The sequence below is a fragment of the Miniopterus natalensis genome, chromosome 6, assembly GCF_054644295.1.
Source record: "Miniopterus natalensis isolate mMinNat1 chromosome 6, mMinNat1.hap1, whole genome shotgun sequence".
In the NCBI taxonomy this organism is placed as follows: Eukaryota; Metazoa; Chordata; class Mammalia; order Chiroptera; family Miniopteridae; genus Miniopterus; species Miniopterus natalensis.
Genome location: NC_142086.1, coordinates 11,175,008 through 11,198,130, shown reverse-complemented (window position 1 = coordinate 11,198,130; position 23,123 = coordinate 11,175,008). Strand labels below are relative to the sequence as shown.

The 23,123-nt window shown below is 36.4% G+C and overlaps 1 protein-coding gene across 2 annotated transcripts in view; it reads left to right on the top strand.

The window, feature by feature from the left end:
- Positions 1–23,123, top strand: part of USP25 (ubiquitin specific peptidase 25) — a 126,271-nt gene that overhangs the window by 54,866 nt on the left and 48,282 nt on the right. For both annotated transcript variants that reach the window (XM_087818089.1, XM_087818091.1), the window contains exons 7-10: positions 5,447–5,584; positions 11,531–11,607; positions 12,877–12,950; positions 16,889–17,037. In XM_087818089.1, coding sequence (XP_087674215.1) covers positions 5,447–5,584; positions 11,531–11,607; positions 12,877–12,950; positions 16,889–17,037 — 438 coding nt within the window. The remainder of the gene's footprint in view (positions 1–5,446; positions 5,585–11,530; positions 11,608–12,876; positions 12,951–16,888; positions 17,038–23,123) is intronic.

Here is a 23,123-nt window from a genome sequence, read left to right as displayed (position 1 = left end):
TTACACTGCTAAGTAGGGAATTTTTATCAACAATTAAAGGTTGCCATAAATATTGCATACATATTGAGAGAAAGAGATGGAGTCTTTGAAATCAGTTTGTATTTTAGGTAGACTTGGTTATTGTTTCTAGAAGTTGAAACTAATTTTATACATTCATATTTATTTGTACTCTTCATAATTTTAATGTCTAGTAGAACTGTGAGGTACCAGAAATTAAAAGATAGATTCTCACTGTAAACATCTCACCCCTACCTACCTTCACATGTACTATCTTTGGCTTAAAAAATTACAAACTGATGGTAAAGCATATGTTAAATATTGACAACACAAAGATGCATAAGCTCATAATGCTTAGAAATAATCTCCATATAAATAGCTAACTTTTTATTAATCATGTTACTTAAAGTCTTGATTTAAGGCAATTTCCAAAGAAATATCTCCCTACTTTTCAGTACTCACAAGTGAGAAGCATATGGGAAGGGAATGTGTTTAGTTGAATACCAAACTGCATTATAACACAAATACCTGAAGGAATTTGGAATTTTACAAATAAAAGAGCTATTCTGGAATTTCCGTCATTAGCCATGATGAAGTAACAGCGGCTAGATTTACAAGTCTTTATATTTTAAAGGATTCAAAGCATAAAAACTATGTGTTCTAACTATAATGAAATTAAGTTAGAAATTAACAAAAAGATATCCAGATAATCTCCCTGATAGTTGGAAATTAAATAATATACGTTTAAATAACCCAGGGGACAAAAAACAGATTAAAAAGAAAGTTGAGAATGCTCTGAACCAGGTGAAAATTAAGACACAGTGTAGTAAAATGAGAGGGACGCATCTAAAGCATGGTTAGTGGAAAATATAAGAACTGAACACCTTATTGGAAAATAAGAGTGGTCTCAAATGAATGACAGCAATTTACACATCAATAATTTGGTGGAAAAAAGCAATTAATTTGAAAGCAGAAGAAAGGGAATAAAGATAAGAGCATAAATCAATTAAATAGGAATCAGAAAATAGAGAAAATTAATGGAATCAAAAGCTACATTTTAAGAAAATCGGTAAAATTGAACTTCTAGGTAGACTGAGCAAAAGAAAAGAAGGAAGAAATAGATTATCAATATAAACAATAAAAGAAGGGTGTGCCACTGCATATTCCATAGATAATGAAAGAGAATAATGGTATATTATAAACATCAGATAAATACTTTAAAAACCACAAGCTATTGAAGCTTAGTGATGAAAAAATAATCTGAATATCACTATATTATATTTTCTCAATTGAATTTTTAAATATAATAATTGAACAGCCACCAAAAATTTAACAGCAAAATAGTTCACTGGTGAATTATAATCAACATTTAAGAAACAAATAATACCAGTTCTCTTAATGTTTTTCCAGAAAATTGAAGAAGAGGTAAAACTTTCCAACTCACTGAGTCCAGGATTACCCTGAAAACAACAGTAGAAAAAGATACTCAAAGAAGAGAAAACTACAGACCAGTATTTCTCATGAATATAGAAACAAAAGTTGTAGCAGATTTTGACAAGTTGGATTCTGGGATGTGTATAAAGGATAATTCCTTATTGGCAGGTGGGATTTACCCAGGACTGCAAGATTGGTTAATGTTCGGAAATGAGTGCTGAATCACTAGTGTTAGGTAGTGAATTCTACGTAACAGACTAAAAAAGAAAACCATAGGATTATCTTAGTAGATGAAGAAAAAGAGTTTGACAAAAAGCTAACATCTATTTATGGCAAAATCATAAACTAGGAATAAAAAGAAACTTTCTTATCCTAATAAAACTCATTTATGAAAAATATACAACTAATACAATGCTTAATGACAAAAGGCCGAACGCTTTTTCCCAGTAATCAGGAGGAAGCAAGGATGCCGGCCCTCACCACTTCTTTCGAACATTAGACTAGGGTTTTTAACCAGTACTGCAAAGCAAATACAAGAAATAAGCATGTAGATTGGAAAGTAAGAAATAAAGCAGGTTTTTCTGTGTTTATGACTTGATTGTCTATGTAGAAAATCTCAAGTATTCTACAAAAAAAATACTAGAAGCAAGAAATGAATTATCAGGGTTACATGATACAAAACAAACATACAAAAACCAGTTACATTTCTAAATAGTTGTAATACCCAACTGGGAATTTAAATTTAACAAATACATACAACAGCATAAAATATGGACTTTTAGGAGTAAGGTAGATAAAAGATATATATGCAAAACTATAGAATATTACTGAGAGAAATTAAAGAAATAAAGAGATATATACTATGCTCATGGATCAGGAGATTCAGTATTGTTGAAGCATCACTTGTCCCAAATTTAATCTGTTTATTCAGCAAAATCCCCATCGTAATCCCAGGACGCTTTTTTATAGGAATTGACAAACTGATTCAAAAATTTATATGGAAAATAAAAATATGTAGAATAGCCATAGCAATTTTAAAAACAAAGACAATGTTGGAGGAGTAATTATCTGGTTATAGTGATCAAGGGACTCTATTATTGGTGAAAAGATAGTCATATAGCCCAGTGGAGCGGAGTCAAGAAATAGACCTACACATAGAGAGAGAATTGATTTTAATCAGTGTTGCCAAAACAGTTCAGTGGGCAAAGAAAGATCTTTTAAATTAATGGTGTCATAGACAGAAAAATAATCCTCAATTCTTACACTATACAATACAGGTATCCCTGCTTTAGAAATCCAGAGGATTTTTTGCATTTATGAAAATAGCTGTTTCAGTACTAATAATGTAGGTCTTTTGTAAAAGTGAAGTGCAATAACTCAGACTTTGGGAAAGCAGAGGGCACTCTTCCCTTTACACCATTTTGCCTTAGGAAAGGCTTCATAGGAACACTCTACTTTAGGATATCATAGAGAACCTGTATGTGAAAAAAATTATAATGGATTATAGATCTAAAAGGAAGAACTAAAACTATAAAAATTATTGAAGAAAACATCGGAGAAAATTTTAGTGTCTTGGGTTTAAAGGATTTCATAAGTAGGGTAACAAAAATGCACAAATAAAAGAAAAAATTGATAAATTGGACTTCATTAAAGTAAAAACTAGTAATATTTGAAAAATGTGTACAAAAAGAAAAGGCAAGCCACAGACTGGGAGAAAATATTAGCAAAATGTGTATCAGATAAAGGAATTATATCTAGAATATACACAGAACTTGCACAAGTTAATAATAAGACAAGTAACCTATTACTGTATTGGGAAAAATATTTGAACATACACTTCACCAAATAAGGTATGCAGATTGTAGATACCCATATGAAAAGATGCTCAACATTAGAAGTCATTTGGAAAATGCAAATTGAAAATAAAGGTTCTGTGAACTAAAGTTCAAAATGTAACAGTAAGTGGTGTAGAACGTGGACCACCATTGGAAGACCACTGAGCAGTAAAATGGAATGAATTATTGATGCACACAGTAATGAATGAAGCTCAAAATAATTATGCCTACTGCAAGAAACCAGACTAACACAAGTACATAGTGCATGATTTGATTTATATAAATTTCTAGAAAAGGGACTGTGGTTCATTAGGAAGGGGAATGAGGGATGAACCTTCAGGGGATGATCGATAGGTACGTTATCTTGATTGTGGTGATGCTTTCATGAATATTCATGTCTGAAGCTCATAAAATTATACTCTTTATAATATATACCACAGTGTATGTACATCAGTTATACCTTGATAAATGTGTTTGAAGGAAGTCAAAGAACAATGTTGGAATAGTTTTTTATATGTGGCGGTATTTGCATAATTTAGCTAAATGCAGTAGCTGCTTTTAACCTCATTTACAGTTTTGCCATTTGAAATTCAAAAAGCCACAGGAATTTTGAGTGAAAAATATTTTATTAAAGCATTTTACTTTTTAAATATGTTTTTCAGTATAATTCCACTTAATTTTCAGAAGTCATTCATTTATTTTATCCTTGTGACTTGGCAAGGAGTGTCTCAAAACACTGCACTTGACTAGATATAGTAATAAATGAAGAAATTGGTCTCAGGAAATTAAGGATGTTTATGGAAATTATTTTGTGGATTAAAATTTTTAGTATTTACATTTTTTAAACTTACTTATGTAGGACAATTATAGGGGAGTAAGAAGTACCACAGAAAAATCATGGATTAGTTTTCTATCTGATTTAGAACTTTCGCATTTAATGTTTATCATCAACGATGGAAGTTACTATACTTAAATAAAATCCATGTTTCCCATAACTTAGCATTTTTATGTCAGACAATGCACCTTGTGATTACTATATAGTTTTGGATCAAATGGAAAATATTGGAATCAATTTTATTCCCTTACACCTATTTCTTAGGATTTTTTTTAATGCATTCTGGGAGCAGCTAATTTCTATATTGTTTATATTAGTCTGCAAGCAATTATACAGATAGACACACACCCCTACAATTATATAATGCTGAGAACTCCAACTCTTCAAACTTGGAAAATTTTTCTAATATTTAAATAGTATAAGTTTTATATGTTAAAATTATTACTGCAAGAGCTAACTGTATAAGAACTACTTTTGTTGCCATAAAGTATTTTACTAACATATATGAATTACATTCCTTTTAAAAGTTTCCTTCTTGTTTTAAACTAAATTGCTCATGATTGATAATACTGGGTTGTTTTTATACTTTGGTTTAATCAACCGTAAGAATTGAATGTGCGCTTTGTGTATCAAAAAGTTGTGAAAGAGATACAGAAGTTCTTGTCTTTAAGAAGTTTACAGTCTTATTGAGAACCAAAAAAAATTTCAAAGGAGCACTAAGTAGATGATACAGTAGTCTAATATTAGGATCTAGATGAATTATTAAACTAATATTAGTCTGACAATCAGGATCATCATGTGACAGTGGCAGTTGGTGATTCATTATTGAATGAAAGACATTTATTTTAGTAGATCTGGAGTTTGAAGGGATCATTTACTTGGAGGGGTCTGGGAAGACTTCATGGAGGTGAAGGGATTTTTGCTTAAATGGGTTTATTGAGGCAAAGTACTTAAACAGTGCCTGGCACGTAGTTAGCACTCACTGAATGATGAGGATTGTTACTGCTGTCCTCAGCAGCATCTGGGCCTTGCTGAATCGAAGGGATTATAATAAACAGAGTTGAATGAGGAGGATATTCTTGGGTGGGTAATGACATGATTTGCTATGAATATATGGCATTTATGCTGAAATTGTGAGCTTAGCCTAGGTCCTTTGCTGTTTTTTGTGCTTGACCCCGTTGACTCTCCTCAGTGACACCAACACTCTTCTTTAATTATGATACTGGACTCATTCCTAATCTGTATTACTTAAATTTTTGGTTAGTTTTAAAATGAATGTCTGTTTAACAGTAAAGATTTTGTTAATCTCCATTTAAAGGCTTATTTTTTCCTTTGATCCCAATAGGAGCATCGGAATTTGCCTTTTATGCGTGAACTGAGATATCTATTTGCACTTCTTGTTGGTACAAAAAGAAAATATGTTGATCCATCAAGAGCAGTTGAGATTCTTAAGGATGCTTTCAAATCAAATGACTCCCAGCAGGTAGCTTTATTGTGCTTACTTGTTTATTAACCATTTGTATTTTGCTTAATCTGATTGTTCAGGCAGCAGTTTTTTCAAAGGTTCATGCAGTTGAAGATGTTATTCATCTTTATTAAAAAAAAAAAAATGACTGGAGCCATTTAAAACATTATTTACTTGGAAGATTTATTTTAAATTAAGAAAAAGCAATGATCTTGAAAGTGTTAAGATAAATGAAAGTATAATTTATATTATGACTGGAATTAGTTACAACAATGAGTAAAATTAAGAATACTCTAAAACGTGTAATTAAAAATCTTCATAAACACATGATAACCCAGCTCCAGGACAGTGTACCTGCTTTTGAGATGCCTGTTTTTGCTGGCAGGGAATAGTTTTCCTTAATTACTCAGAAAAGATTTCTGATCCACATTAACTTTGTTATTGTTGCTTTTATTTTCCAATCTTTATGTAGTGCTGTTATTTGGTGGCTTTTTATTCTTTAAAATAATATTGGGAATATTTTATAAAGTAGCAAACCTCTGTAAACCAGCATTCTCACATATAGTTTAAGAGGTCAGCAACACTGAAGAAGGAAGACAGGAGAGAAGCTAGAGGGTAGCAGAGGATAGCAGCAGCAGTGGGAGGCGTGGGGGCTGTGCAGGAGGAATGCGCGGAGGGGAAACATTGTTTCAGAAAAGCCACTGCACTTGCAGTGTAGTTTTGTAGCACTTGGATGTACCTCTGTTATGTAGATGTGTGGAGGGGCTGTGTGGAGGAGGGTCTGAAAGGTGTGTGTTTCTGTCACTACCTTCCCTGTGCTTTTTTGTTTGTTTGTTTTAATGGCAACGATACATGAACAAAAACGGTGCTCATGATGTGGAAGTGCGGTCCTTCCACAGAGTTGCAAGAAAAGCATTTTGGGGACCCACACATGGGAGGATGAGGTGTAGTGGTAAGATTTATTGGGGTAGAAATAAAAGACTACTCTCAGGTTCCATGTGTCTCTTCTCGTCCATCGTGCTGTGGAAGAAGTCCAGCCTTGTTTCTGTTAAGCCAAGAAGAAAGGCCAGGTTCCAGAAATTCTGTGCCATTGATTCTTAGTCCAGGCTCTGGCCCATCCAGCTAGCTTCGCCTCTGTTCCTGCCTGCGCTGGGCTGCTGCACCCGCCCTTGGGCTTGGAGCCAGCACTTGGGGCCCTTGCTGCTGCTGACCCTGCGTGGCTGCTGATGGGTGAACAAGAGGCCTTTGCTAAGCTTTGATTACATTACCTAGGGCTTTCAGACTGACCATTTTCTTTCCCAGTCTTTCCAGGGCTTGTGCTAGGCCAGCCCCTTAACCACTCTGGTCTTTTTACCAGGTTAGATTCCTCCCCCCAGCGTCGTCATCTTAGCTCCTCCTGCCTGGCCTCCTAGTGCACGGACCTCTCCCTGGGCCTGCTGGGCTTCCCCTGCGCATGTGCCCACCGAGGAATTCCCCCCCATAGTGATGGTACTGGCTGGTTGTACCCTGGGGAGATTGGAAAGCCATTGTGTCCTCCCTAAATGGGGGTTCGGAGGGGTGTTAATCTCCTTGGCGGGGCGATTGCTGTTCTCCCCTGGTGTGTGTGAAGCTGTGGCTTACGACCTAATTAAGCTTAGCCAGTTCTGCTCCTTTTTCTTTTATTAATATCTAGCTAGTCTGTGCTAACAATAACCACCAGCATTTGCTTTTATTTATTGTTTTCAGTTTTTTGTTTGTTTTTTAATTTCTAAGAGTGTTCCAGTGCCTGGTAGGTTAATGTCTTAAAACAGTGCTTAAATAGATCAAAAGAAATAATATAATATTCCTAAAAATGATCCCAAACCACCATTTTAGGGCACTCCTTCTGGGTTTAAGTGTTACTGGAGAAATTAGTGGGCCAATTTCCCAGACATGAGTGAGAGTAGGGTTCTTGGGTTACTGCTGAAATAAGCATTTTCAGAAGCCCCCAAGGGAGAATGAGATGTGATAAAAGGCTCTATTTGTTACATTCCTCTGGTTGCAGTGTTCCGTGTCCCTTAACAGTCCAGAAAAAGGTGCATCTGGGGTTCCAGCAGAGCCAAAAGCAAAGCCAGTGTCCAGAGTGCCCATTCCATGTTGCCCCTGGGTCCAGTTCAGATTCAGGCTAAAGTCCATCAGTCCATTGTGTGGGTCCCACATGGCCCTGAGCCAGGCGGGGTGCCCCCTGCAACAGGAGCACAGACAGCAGGAGAGGCAAGAGCCAAGAGAGCAAAAACCTAGAGAGCAGCTCCTTTGCTCAGATGTTTAAATATTCAGGTTTCCCACCCTTGCAGTGGCCTGCTCTGGCCACTGATTTCACTTCTAGGTGTGAGTAACAGGTAAATGTCTTCCCACATCACTCAGAACTTACTGGGCATGCTCCAAACTGCCTTTATCCAGTCCGTTCCCTCTTCAGTCATTGGGGAACAGACTTAGTGTTCAGTTAGCAAAGCTGTGTAAATGGCATGCCTGTATTACCTAGTCTTCCCTTTACTCTTGCTGACTGGCTATTTTGAGCCAGAACGCTCCCCTGTGTCTACTATTTTTCTGTTGTAACCAGTCTACAAGGTGTTTAAAAGTACTTAAATTAATGTAAGTGCAGATAGGAGTTATTTCATGACCAGTCAGCAGCGTTCAGACCCTGAAACACATGTATACTCCTGACCAGTCACCAAGGTGTTTAATAATAACCAGATTATTACAACAGTATCCTAAGTGTGATTTTTTATTTTTTGTAGCATCATTTTCTTATTTAGTATGTGTACTCTATTTTCTGGTGGCTACAGAGGATACAATTAAATTTTAAAAATCACTTCTGTTCCTTATCTTTTCTTCTGGAATTGCTTTTTCTTGGCTACTCTCTTTTGTGTTGAAGCTTTCTACAGATGTATAGTGACCTTTATGTATCTTTCCATTTTTCAGAATGAGGCAGCACAAGCTTCATTGAGCCTTGTGTGTACATGGGTAGACTTTAGTTTCGTTAGAATGGACAGGAGACAACTATCTGTTAATGTTGCTACATCCTCCGGAATGCCACAATGCAAATACCTTTGTTTGGGCTAGCAGTGTAGAATACCTAGTTTTCTCATTGATTTTTTTGTTTTTACCTCTACAAGGTCTTTTAAAGTAGTTGCACACTTGGCTGGTGTGGCTCAGTTGATTGGGCATTGTCCCATGCCCCGAAAGCCTACCAGTTTGATTCCCAGTGAGAGCACCTGCCCTGGTTGCAGGCTTAATCCCCGGTAGGGGGCATGCAGGAGGCACCTGATAGATGTTTTGCTCTTGTGTCGATATTTCTCTCTCTCCCTTTCTTGCTCTCTAGGAAAAAAATCAATGAAGTAGTTGCACATCAGTTGAGGTAGATATAGGTTTGATTTTCTTATGTTCCTCGACACTTGAATCTGAAGTACACATTAGTGACATAGTAGAGTAAATCTGTACATGAGTAAGCATCATATTTTTTTAAAAAGTGAATTTGTACTTACATTTTATATTCTTTCTAATTATAACCTTTTGAAATATGTGAGTCTTGGGTATTGGGATATAGTACTGCCAATTTTAATCACACAACTTTTCATTTAAAACTAAAATGTTGTAGTAAAGGCCTCATCTTTTTATTTCTCTTGAAAACAGAATTATTTTATTTTATTTTTTTAAAATATATCTTTATTGATTTCAAAGAGAGGAAAGGAGAGGGAGAGAGAGAGATAGAAACATCAATGATGAGAGAGTCATTGATCGAGCCCACAACCCGGGCATGTGCCCTGACCGGGAATCGAACCCTGATCACCTGGATTCTAGGTCGATGCTCAACCGCTGAGCCACGCCTGGCCAGGCATAGAATTATTTTATAATTTAAACTTTAGATGGCTTGCTAAAAAAGGGATTAATTTCTTCTGAAGAGTATTATGATAATGAGGAAACCTTTTGGTTTCTTGTCAGATAACCTTGCAAGATAAGTAAAATTGTAGAAAAGTGTGGAAGATTTCAAGATCTTATAACTTGTTAGGACAATGGTAACAAATTACAACAAACTGAGGGACTTCAAAACAGTAGAAAATTATTCTCTCCCTAGTGCTAGAGGCCAGAGTCCTAAATGAAGGTGTTGGCAGGGCTGTGCTTCCTCCAGTGGCTCTAAGTGAGAAGCCTTCCTTGCCTCCACCATCTTCTGTAGGCTTCTGCTGTTATTGTCTTGTGGCTGCACAGCTCTGGTCTCCATCTTCATCTTTACATGGCCTGTTCCCTGTGTGTGCATGTGTTTGGTCATTTTCTTATAAGAATTCTCACAATGATCTCATCTTGAGATTCTTACCTTAATTACATTTGCAAAAACTCTTATTCCAAATAAGTTTACATTCTGAGGTTCTAAGTAGACGTATATTTTGGTGAGCCACTACTTAACCTGCTGCAGGTAGTACAGATGTTTATAACTGGATTTTTGTGCTGAGTTTAGTGGTCTTGAGCTACATGACTTTGGAGTAATTTACTTACTCTTTCTAGACCTTAGTTTCAACATTTTAAAGGTGTGTAAGTTGGCCTAGATGCTCTTTAAACATCTTCTAGATGGAAAAATATATGATAGTAAATTCATTTTATATTTGGGGCTATTTTTTTAAGATATGTTTTTATTGATTTTTAGAGAGAGGAAGGGAGAGGAATAGAGAAAGAGAAACATTGATGAGAGAGAAACATCACCGGTCAACTGTCTGCTGGACACTCCCCACTGGGGATCGAGCCCGCAGCCTGGGCAGGTGTCCTGACCAGGAATCGAACTGTGACCTTGGTTTCTGGGTTGATGCTCAACCACTGAGCCACACTGGCTGGGCTATTTAGTACTATTTTGATCAATAAAGACAAATTGCTTACCCTGATTTATCTATCTTTGATTGATGGTCTTAGTAGGATTGATTTATTTTTTCCACAAGGTTCTATATGAACCAATTTTCTGTTTCAGTTCACATATTTGAAGAAATTATGGTAGTTGATAAGTACAACTACTATTGGCTATTCCTGCTTTTCTGTTACAGGAGGTAGAACCAAAGGAAGGGATGCCAGAAGTTGATGGATGTGCTGGTTCTGAGTGGAGGATCGGTTTGAAGTTTAGATGATAGACTCAGTATTCAGGCAGTCAGTGATTGATTGAACTCAGGCAGATATCTTAGTTAAGTGGATATGGTTTTAAAAAGTTGAATTAAGAAAAGCACATCTTCCTTCTAAGAGAGAAGTCAGTAATCTTTATAAAATGAAGAACTTTTTGGTGACATGGGTCCTTTTTTAAAGATTTATTACAGAGATTTTTTGAGAGAGTAGTAATACTTTTTATAATTTTACTAGTGTAATTTAATGAACAAAATGAATCAACAAGCTAAATAGAGACTCATAGAGAGCAGGCAGACAGCTCTTGTGGGGGTGGAGGCTTGGGGAAGTGGAAGGATTGAGCAAAAAAGGAAAAAAAACCTCATGGACATTGATGACAGTGTGGTGATTGCTGGGGGAAGGGGTGTGCAGAATTTGGGGGAGGTGGAAGAGGGTATGGGGGCATTAGTGGTGGTGTACACACAATAATGTACAGATGATGTGTTGTGGAATTGTACACCTGAAACCTGTATAACTTGTTAACCAGTGTCACCCCAATAAATTCAATAAAAAGGAAAAAAATAGAAATCTCATTTGTAAGTTGGAATTTTAATAGGTATTTTTTTCCCTAAAGTGAAACCCAGTCACAATAATTATCAATAAAATGCTTTTTTTTTTTTTTTAATCAAATACTGATTTTATGCTCTGGTTAAGTTATAAGTATTTATTGCATTTGATGTAAAAGATTTCATATGATACCTTTGTGAGGAGTCAGTAATTATACATTTAAATGTCTGGCCGCAAGTTTTATGTTGCAGTATTTAGTATTTTTATTAGGCTCAAAACTAACTAGTTTTTTTCTTTCTACAGCAAGATGTGAGTGAGTTTACACACAAGTTGTTAGACTGGTTAGAAGATGCCTTCCAAATGAAAGCTGAAGAGGAGACGTAAGTTACCATAACATTTAGTCATGGTGTTTTAAGAGATCTAAAAGCAGCACTCATTTTTTTTCTTTAATGTATTTAGTGTCAACAGAGAAATAGGAATCTGAGATAGACATGTGGGAGCCCAAATGCTACCTCTGTATTATTGACAGGCTGTTTGGAATTTGTGGCTACAAATGCTGGTCGCTTTAGATTTCCACTATAAGGTCAGAATCTAGCCAGAAAAATCTAAAATGTGATCCCTGAAAGGGCTAATCCCACATGCCTAGTTCTTTTCATTAGATTCAATGAGGAGAAAGGGACATATTTCAAGTAAGACTTAAGAATGCTGAAGAAATGGAAAAGTTCTAGCACCTTTTAAAACCGTTTTAGAAAAAGGGGAGATAATTGATAGTTACTAGATCATATAAGGTGACTGGGACCCAAAGGAAATTAACAAAAAGTAAATAAATAATAAATAAGATCTTCAAAATCAGAATACAGTGACTCACAAGACACAAGGATTAAGGAAAGAGTCAAGTGCACTCTCCTAAGTCTACAGACAAAAAGCAAGTGGGGAGTCATGTGTGAAGGGCTTGCAGAAAACCTGGATAGGCTTGGGAAGTGGGCTAGGGGTTTCAGGGAAAGCATTTGAACAGTTCCTGAGAGAAATTCAGAGACTCGGTTATCATAGATTGGATACAGATACTGTTTAAGGAAACTCACGCAGTAAATTTTAGTATTAGAACCTTGAAGGTACAAGGAACATGAGCTTTTAAGAACGAGGAACCAGGGTGGGCAAGCTGAGATCAGGTTCACACAGAGGCTCTCTGTTAGTCTGACAGGACAGTACCGCTGGTGGAGTCCTTCAGCTCGAAGGTGGACAAGGCATATTTGATCAAGGGTGGCTTTCCCCCTTCTCAACAAGTCCAAAAAAGCATATATCGTACAGACTGAAGGTCTGAGACTGCAGTGTGTGATGGTAATAGATCAGATACTTCGTGGGCACAGACTGTGTCAGGTTGTCTTGTAAAGGCATCCCATGTAATTCATTGCAACCTTTAAGATAGCCGTGCGAGCTGGATTCCACGTGGTTATCTTCAGTTGACAGGTGAAGAAATGGAAGAGTCAATTTAACTACCTTACCCAAGGTGACACTAAATAACAGCTGAGGGCGTGATAGCACACATACATGCTATCGTTTTGGCTTACGCCATTATTCTTTTAATGTTTCCTTTATCATTTACAGGTCCAAAATTATAACCATATTTATGTTTTTTTAACATGCTTTAGGGATGAAGAGAAGCCAAAGAACCCCATGGTAGAGTTATTCTATGGAAGATTCCTAGCTGTGGGGGTACTTGAAGGTACAGTTTCACGTTTGCTTTTTATTACAGTTGAGATATCTATTAGCTCCTTTGTCTTGATACTAACTCTTTATTTTTTGAATGGTTTTTAATTTTAATATGACTTACTCTGTCTAGAGTTCCTTTTACATTGCTACCACTGATTTATATACAAAGCACAGAATTGAGTGATGAAAACGAATGCATTACAGAGTGCATTATCACGGGCTAATTGATACTTAGTTAATATTATCCTGTTGTTCTTTCCCTGGGAAGGCTTCTGTGATTCAGGGGTTATGGGAGCAGTTGTTGGTGTATCTTTTGAAAATAATCCTGGAGTTGAATACTGGGTTATGATGATCACTGTTTTTGAGGGTTTCGAGTCTACGAATGTTGAAAGCTGAGTTTAGCAATTTAGCATAGTTGGCATATTGCAGTTTTGCAAAGATAATAAAATTCTTTAGACTCTAGTTTTCAAGAAGGAGTTTTATTCTAGCTTTTGATAAAGTGAAGAGTGATACTACTCCATCTAGTTTAAATGCTTGTTACTTAAAATGTTGGCCTAACCAGTTACTCTTTGATTTTACTAAAAAGGGACCAAAGGTATACTTCAAATAATAATATTACTAAGACATAGAACATAAATTTTTAAGAACTTGTTTATCCTGAATGGTCCAATATATCAACTTTTGTAAGTGCCAAAGTATAAAATTTGGAAAATTGTTTTTCCTTTAGGATGAATAATGCTGGAATATAGTTTTATAGTTTAGAATTTGGAAAAAAAAGACAGAGGCTGAGGATTTGGTCATTCATTTAAAAGGTTATATTGAGGTGTCAGATCAGTGAGTTGCAGTGGGGTGATTTCAGTTTGTTTATTAATTAAAGTACCCCCTGGCAAAAAGTCCCTCAACTTGACCAGCACTTATAGTCCACTGAGCCCTCCATTTAGCTCCTCTCAGCCCTCTTCTTCATTTTCTTCCTTTTCCATTATAATTATTTGTGTAAATATCTAAAACTCCCTTTCCCACATTCCCTTCTGGCACATCCCTGGCTGTTCTCTGACCTTCATTAAGCTATGCATCTTCTCCCCACTCAATGAGTGTCTGAAATTGCTGAGGGAAAGTCACGTCTGTGGGCTCACTGTCGTGGTGGATCAAGAACCCGCAGTAGAGAACCTGGCTGGCGTGCTCGGTGGTTGGAGCGTCATCCCACGCACCGAAGGGTTGCCTGTTCAATTACCAGTCAAGGGCACCTACCTGGGTTGTGGGTTCATTCCCCACCCCAGTTAGGGTGGGTGTGGGAGGCAACCAGCTGGTGTGTTTCTCTCACATTGATGTTTCTCCCCCCACCCCCACCTTCCCTTTCACTCTCCCGGAAAATCAATAGAAAAAAATATCCTCAGGTGAAGATTAACAAAAAGAGAAACAAAAGTGGAGAGGGAAGAATCTGTAGTCAATACCAAGCCTCACTGGTCCTAGTTCTCTAACCCTACCTGGCAGTCATACTTGTTTTAATTACTGTCTTCTATCCCATTTTCTGCGTTAACAATTTCTGTGTTCTGCTTTAAGTCTGATGTCTTTGTTTCTTCATTGTCTGAAAAACACTTCAAATTTCATGAATTTACCATGAAGCTAATAAAACCTAACCATGGGTCCTAAGGCCTTGAATCTAATTTTGTGTTCAAAATATTGTATCATAGTTCTTAAAAACAACATCATCAAATATATGTGCTTCAGATTCCACAACCTGGATCCATTCCTAATACCACTACATTATTTTTATTTGTCCCTCCAGTTGTAGAGGAATATTCAGTCTTATATCGACAGGCTGTTCTTCATATGTTCTCCGAGTCTCATTCCTTCATGCTTTCCCTCAGCCCTTTCTGTACTTACTGTCTTATGGATAGCTTTTTGTTGCTGCTGCTGCTGTTTTGTATCTTCAGCTTTTCCCTCTTTAGTGTGTCTTCCTCATTGATATTTAGACCTGGTCTGGCATCTCATATCATAAAGAAACTTCTCCCTTTACACTGTTTTCAGTTAATCCTATTTAAAGTTAAGCCCCTTTAAAGAGTTTAATTTCACCTGCTAACTCCCCATGTATTCACACCATCCCACTTTCCCTTCTGGCACAGCCCTCTTCTAAGGGGAATCTTTTTAAGGTTATTGCTCTCTTACATGTGTTCAAGTTCATTGAATCCCTCTCGGTTGTTTTTGTTTTGAACTCTTATCAGCTATTAATTCTGTTGACTCCCCTGTCTCCTCTTCCTTTTTCCTGTTCTTTTCTCAAAAACTCTTCTCTGGCTTATACAGCACCATATTTTCTTGGCTTTTTAAAATTTCTGTGTGGATCCTTAGAAGTTATGTTTATAGTCTCTTCTTATATCTAAAGGTAGGACATCTTTGGGACTCAGCGTAGGCCCTCTCCCTATCCTGTTTACTAATTCCCTAGGCAGTCTCATTTGCTGCCTTGATTCCCGCTACCAGCAAGCCCACAATGCTCCAATTTATAGCTTCAGACCAGAGGATTGATCTTAACAGACTCATATGTCCAACTATCTTCTCAACTTGAAATCTCTTGGGACATTCTGAAACAATGATGGCCACTACGACCTTAAAACAAAAGGAAAAAATCCTCTGTGCTTCCTTCAGTGAGGCCCCCTTCAGTACCTAAACATCAGTCCAGTTGTTGATGCTAGAAATCTGAGTCTCATTCTTGATACCTTCCTTACCTCTCTCGCCATCCTGCCTGTAAGTCAGTCAAGTCTTACTGGTGCTTTCTCTTGTATGTATGCATAAGTGTGTGTGTGTGTGTGCGCGTGCGTGCGTGTATGTAAATTAATTGTCCGTTTTCATACACTTACTGGTAACACCCTATTCCACACTACCTTTATTTCTAAATGGATTCCATAATAGTCTCCTAACAGTCTACCACCCACTTAGCACCAAAGCCATAAAGATGTTTCAAAGACATAAATCTGATCCTTTTTTCCTTGTATTGAATATATTGAAGTGACACCAGTTAACAAAATTATACAGGTGTCAGGTGCCCAATTCTATAACGTATCATCTGTACACTGTATTGTGTGTTCACCACCCCAAATCAAGTCTCCATCTATCATCTATAATTCCCCCTACACCCTCCTCCCGCCTCCCCTGACTTCCCTCCCGCTCAGCAATCACCACATTGTTGTCCAGTGTCCATGAGTTTTTTCTTTGCTCAATCCCTCCACTCACCCCACCCAGCCCCCGCCACAGCTATCAGCCTGCTCTCTATGAGTCTGTCTCTGTTTTGCTTGTTAGTTCATTTGTTATTATTCCTAGATTTAACAATTCAGTGACTTTCTGTTATACTCAGAATATACTGGAAAAAATTCTTAACAAGGGCTGTTAGACTTTGTAGATTTTGACCCACCTACCTACCTCTTTGTTGTCATCTCTCCGTTGCTTCCCCAAGCTGTACTGTCCTCTCTTAGTTCTTCAGACATGCCTAGTTCTTTGAAGCTTTGAAGTCTGTGTGTGTGCTTTTCCTTGGCCAAGAATTCTCTACAGTTCCCTGACTCCCACCCCCTACGCAAGTCTCAGCATAAATGTCCTTTTGCTATGGAAGCCTACTCTGTTCTCTCTGGCCCTAAAGACTAGGATAGGTCCCCTTTCTCTGCTCTCACAGCAGTCTGTCTCACCACACCTTTTATAAAACTTACAGTACCAAACAATTACTTGTTCATAATTATATGTGCAATTAATGTGTATAATGTCTTTCTTCCAAAAGAGCCTGAGAGTTTCCTCAGTTCAGGGACCATCTCTTTTGTTCACTGTTACACATATTCTCAGTGTTTAGCACAGTATCTTGCCCTTAGAAGGTACTTTTTGAAAGAATAAATAAATATACATATATACAATTAGTAGCCAAAAGGCCACATTGAGGAACAGTAATTTAATTAACTTTCCCCCCTCCTGTAGGTAAAAAATTTGAAAATACTGAGATGTTTGGTCAGTATCCACTTCAGGTCAATGGATTCAAAGATCTACATGAGTGCCTAGAAGCTGCTATGATTGAAGGAGAAATTGAATCTTTACATTCAGAGAATTCAGGAAAATCAGGCCAAGAGGTGAGTTTAGCATCTGCATTATCCCCCTCCCACTATGTCTTTCTTACAGTGGCATAAAGCACAATTTAAGGCCCTCTTTCTATAGCTGTACTCTAAATACGTGTTTGCATTGAATGATGGTAACTTAGACATATTTGGGAAACCTGCACAGTTACTATAGGCCATAATCTCCTTTAGGACATTTTTCAGTCTTTTTTAGACTTTTCAGTTAAGATACCAGTCATTACAGCATGCTAGTTCTGGAAGTAAAGAAGAAAAACACTGATATTAAGGTGGAATTTTATATAGATGTATATTACTTATATCAGATACTGTTGGAATTTGTCCAGGCCTAAATAGGCAACACTAGGCCCCTTTTCTTGTAAAATGGCTATATAGTTGTGTGAAGTGCAGATGGGAGAGCTTGCTTTTTCTGGAAAGAAAGAATTTACACTATATATTATAGATTTATTTATCTGTGTCCACTTGTCTCTGTCTTGCCACTCTGTCTCTCCAGCTCCATCTGTATATCCATCCACCCATAAATGTGCTTATTCTTCAGGGAATGTTATTATAGTAGAAAGCAAAGGACAGATATGAGTCTCTAAAATCAGTCATCACTAAGCAGTTGCTGGTAGTGTCTTTGTGAGCTCCATGCATGAGGTCAGGATCTTCATCTGTGCCATTCCCCGCTGTGTCCCTAGTGGATGGTGTGGTAGCTGCAAATAGAACTGTGTGATACTGAATGAATGAAATATCTCAGTGCTATTTAAAAAAGTTTCTGTTAATAAATATTGTGATGCTCTCTGTATTTATCTAAAAAGGGAGTGGGTTCTTATATCTTTGAGAATAAATTGATTTTATCTGAATTGTGTGCTTTTAAAAGATGTAATCAACCATTTTTTATTCTAACTCCTTTTCTTCCCTTAAACACCCAAACAAAACCAGAAATAAATAATATTTATTATTTGGGGATTTTTTGAAGAGGGAAAGAGAGAATACCTGAAATAATTTTTCTCTCTGTATCACAGATCTACTTTAGCAATTGTTAACAGATGCCAAGGCCCCACTTCAAAGCTATCAAATCAGAATCTAGGGCAGGAATATGGTACATGGCATAAGAACTCCTCAAGTGATTCTGATACAGACCTATAATTAAGAATATTTAAATTAAGCTTATTTATTTTATTGATTGGGAAATAGATCTCCAAGAATGGGGCTTTCCCAGGATCTCTTGAGGGGATAGGAAAGCAGATGTCTCTAAAGGGTGATGTGTTCTCTGGCAACCACGAGGATGCTGCATGGGGGCGGGGCAGGGAAAGCAGGATGGCATACTCCTTGTCAGAGTAGCTTCTAAGCGAAACACACTACGGTTTATTAGTAAGTAGTCTTTCTCACATATTCCTAGCTTTCAGAAATGTTTTTCTTACATTGAATCTGAATTTTGCTGTTTATTTTTAAAAATCTAGTTTGTCCTTCATCTTTGTCTTCATACCCTATTGCCTTATATTGCATTATTTGCTTTCTTCCTGGGTTTTTCCATCTAACCTATGGAATACAATGGTTTGCCATCTTCTCTAAATTCACCAGTTTTTAATCAGTCTCAATAATAGCAAATTTGATTTCTAGTACCTACCAGTTGCCTAGGTGAGTTTCTAATAACATTTTTAAATTATAGTTTTATTTCAGTATATCCTTAATTAGTTTATTTCTTCTTGAGTCTCTACAAAGACCAATGAAAAACATTTAAGGCTTCTTTCTAAATTGGCATAATCCTTGATAACACCTCTTACACTATTATTTAATAAAAATTGTTGATTGTGCTTCGATACAGAAAACATATTTTTTACTGAAATAGCTGTTGTCAACTAATTAGGAAGACCTTTAGTCTCCAGAATCACTCATGTTAAAACATTTAGTGGGCTATAAGATTTTAAATTTCTGGAATGATGTAAGAGACAACAATAAATTAAAAATGATTATATGTAAGATAAACACGTATAAAATATGTCTTTCAGATAAAGGGGCAAATGAGTAAAGACAATTAAGTGACTAAAACTAATTTTTGAGTAGGGAGATTTTGGTTCTCAGTTTACATCCTGGCTTTGTTTGTTCTAGGGGGAATGCGGAATGGCAGGTCTTTTTTTTTCCTGCTCCCCCCATTAACATAAACTCACAAAAGCAAGATTTAAAACTTATTAATAGAAAGTCAGCTGTTACAACTCATAAAAATGCCTGTATTCTCTCTAGAAAATATTTCTGTTAACAGGTCAGATTTATAATCATGATAAACTTAGAAGCACCTTTGTTGCCAATACTAATTATATAAGTTATTTATTCATAAATTGGATTAGTCTATTTCTCCTGTAGGTTTATTATGTAAGAAATATGTTCAGGGAATATAAACATCATTTTTATCTTTAATATCCTATGTCTCACAAGCCTTGCATACCAGTTAGATTAAAAAAATAAATACAGTTTTTATTGCATGGAAAAATAGTATTTTGAAAGAAAAAAGTCACGGTTTTATTTAATATCCTAGTTATATACTACTGTACTTTTTAAAAAATGTTATTTTACTTTATTTTTTCTATCACCATTTATCCCCTCTATGCCCTCTTCCACCTCCACCTCCCCAATCACCACTATTGTCAATGTCCATGAGTTCTCCCTCTCTTATTTTTTGCTCAATCCTTCTACTACCACCCCAGCATCCCCCCCAACCCCCCTGCAGAGCTGTCTGCCTGCTCTCTATCTATGAGTGTCTCTATTTTGCTTGATAGTTCAGTTCGTTCATTAAATTCCACATATCAGTGAAATTATATGGTACTTGTCTTTCTCGGACTGACTTATTTCACTTAGCATAATGTTTTCCAGGTCCATCCATGCTGTCCCAAAGGGTAAACTTTTCTTCCTTTTGATGGTTGAGTAGTATTCCATTGTGTAAATGTACCACATCTTTTTTATCTACTCATCTACTGATGGACACTTGGTCTGCTTCCAGATCTTAACACTGCAATAAACACAGTGGTACATATATTCTTTGGAATTAGGGTTTTGGGTTTCTTCAGATAAATTCCCAGAAGAAGAATCACTGGGTCATAAGACAGTTCTATTTTTAATATTTTGAGGAACCTCCGTACTGCTTTCCACAGTGGCTGCACCAATCTGCATTCCCACCAACAGTGCATAGGGTTCCCCTTTCTCCACATTCTTGCCATTGATGGCAGCCATTCCAACAGGTGTGAGGCGATATTTCTTTGTGGTTTTAATTTGCATTTCTCTGATGATTAGTGACATTGAGCATCTTTTTATGTCTATTGGCCATCTTTATTTCCTTTTTGGAGAAGGATCTATTCAGGTCTTTTGCCCAGTTTTTTAATTGGATTGTTTGGTTTTTTTGGTGTTGAGTTTTATAAGTTCCTTATAAATTTTGGATATTAACCCCTTATCAGATGTATCATTGGCAAATATGTTCTCCCATTCAGTGGTTTGTCTCTTCATTTTGTTGATGGTTTCCTTTAACTCTTTAGATTGATGTAGTCCTATTTGTTTAATTTTTTGTTTTGTTTCCATTGCCCGAGGAGATATATCAGAAAAAATATTGCTAGAACTGTCTGAGATTTTTGCTGCCTTTGTTTTCTTCTAGGATTTTTATGTTTTCAAGTCTAACACTGAAGTCTTTTTTTTTCCAGCACAATTTATTTTTATTTTATTATTATTTTTTAAATTTATCTTTATTGAAAGTATTACCGGTGTCCCCTTTTCTCCCTAATTGATCCCCTCCACCTGGCATCTGCCCCTCCCCCCCCCCCCCCCCGGCCTTCTCCACACTATTGTCTGTGCCCATGGGTTGTGCATATATGCATGAAAGTTCTTTGATTAATCTCTCCCCCTCCCTAACATTTAAGTCTTGAATCCAGTAAACAATTGGAGTTTATTCCTGTGTGCAGTGTAAGAAGGTGATTTAGTTTCACTTGGGGGGCACGTGTATCTGTCCAGTTTTCCAAACGCCATTTATTGAATAGACTATTTTTACCCCATTGTACGTTTTTGCCTCCTTTGTCAAATATTAATTGACTATAAAGGTGTGGATTTATTTCTGGCTCTCTCTTCTGTTCCATTGATCTATATGTCTGCTTTTATGCCAGTATCATGCTGTTTTGATTACTGTAGCCTTATAATCCTAAAATCACAGAGCTAGAGATACCTATAACATTTTCTAAAATAAATTTAGGGGGTGTCTCACTACCTCTTCTTTTCCCTGTTAGCTTGAGAATGAGAAAGTGAAAAGCTTTCTTGTTTATAGAAGGAGAAGCTGTCACTGGTGTTACAGGAAATGCATTCACAACAGACACATATTTCATAACATATTATGAACATCCTTTCATAAGGCACGTAAGCTATTTCCTGGACTTCTTATGGTCTCCAGAGAGGCATACCCCCAGTTTAGGTCATTTCATTTCCACTGGCCATTGTAGGTTCCCATGAATTAAAGTATATGACTATTTCATTTTAATGATCACTTCTAAAGTGCTGTAATAAAATATGAAAGTAATACTTCTTGAAATCTACTTCTATTCTTGTTTGAGTATCATAAAATGGAGTAGAGCACAGCTGGGCATGTGGCTCAGCGGTTGAGCATCAACCTAGGATCCAGGAGATCACAGTTTGATTCCTGGTCAGGGTATATGCCCAGTTGAGAGCTCCATCCCCAACGGGGGCGTGCAGGAGGCAGCCCATCGGTGACGACTCTGTCATCATTGATGTTTCTGTCTCCCTCTCTCCCTCTTCCTTCCTCTTCCTTCCTCTCTCTGAGATCAATAAAAATATATATTTTTTTAAAATGGAGTAGAGAATGATATCCTAAGGCATTAAAAGTGGTATTTTTGTCATATATGGGGTATCCTGGATCATAGGTTGATGCTCAACCAACCGCTGAACCACACTGGCCAGGCTGTTTTAATTCTTAATAGTAATTTTAGGTGTGGATTGGAGCTAAGATTTTTGCCAGTGCCATGAGAGAACAAAATAAATAAGCAAATCTGTTCAAGAAATTTTAAAACTTAAGAGATGTTTCTGATATTAGAACTTTCATAACTTCTCTACTCAACTTCAGGTAATACCCATTTATAAAATAAAACAAATTCCTTAAACCTCAATTTTTAGTAAAAGATAGAACAAATCCAACTTAGGAAACCTCAGGTCAGGTAATCATTAGCATTTGGGGAGGGAAAAGTAGTTTGAGTAACTGTTTACTTTTATTAGCTTTATTTAGAGAAAACTAGCAACTTTCAAGATTTTAGTTAAATCCATCTTGCCAAATTTGCATCATTCCTGCTTTTTTTGAATGTTTGAATTTAAATTAGTGTACTCTCAGCTTATTGACATTTATGTAGTATCATTTTTTGGCAATTGAAAGCATCACACATAACTTAGTATGTGGCAGTTTATTTTTACAGTAGTAAAAAGCCATACATTGCATGGCTTATCATAAGCACTTTAAACATATCCGTTACATAATTTTATACCTCTGTATTTGTTGATTCACAATTTGTTCAGTTTTCTTTGTCTTTAAGTAGTGTTTATATAAAACTTGAATCTGTTTTACGAAAATAATTTTTTTGAAGTTTTGTTGTATTTCATGCTTAACAGTTGCCAAAGTTTGTGGAGAGGGGTTCATAGAAGGAGGCATTTAGTTTGTTAATTATTAGTTATTTTAAAAGATTTAAAAAAAAAAAAAGATTTCAAATATAGTTACCATAAGTATGAACTACATATTTATTAGTGATAAAACTTTTTCTTAAATTAATCAAAATTTAAGCAGGAAAATTAAGTTTAAAACAGTTTCTAGTTTTTAGTATGAGAATTGTGATCATTTATGCTATAAAATTTTATTTTTCTTCATGTACTACATCTTGCAACTTTGTCACAGGTTTTGACAGTACAGTTGATTCTAATGAATATATGTACCATTCATGGTAGTAATAGTGATATAATGAAGGAGCCAAAAGACTTGCTTTAGCTATTAAGTTATGATTTTAACCAATGGCTTTCTCTTTGGGTTAGAAATTCTAATGTAAAGAATTGTCATAGAAGAAGGAGAG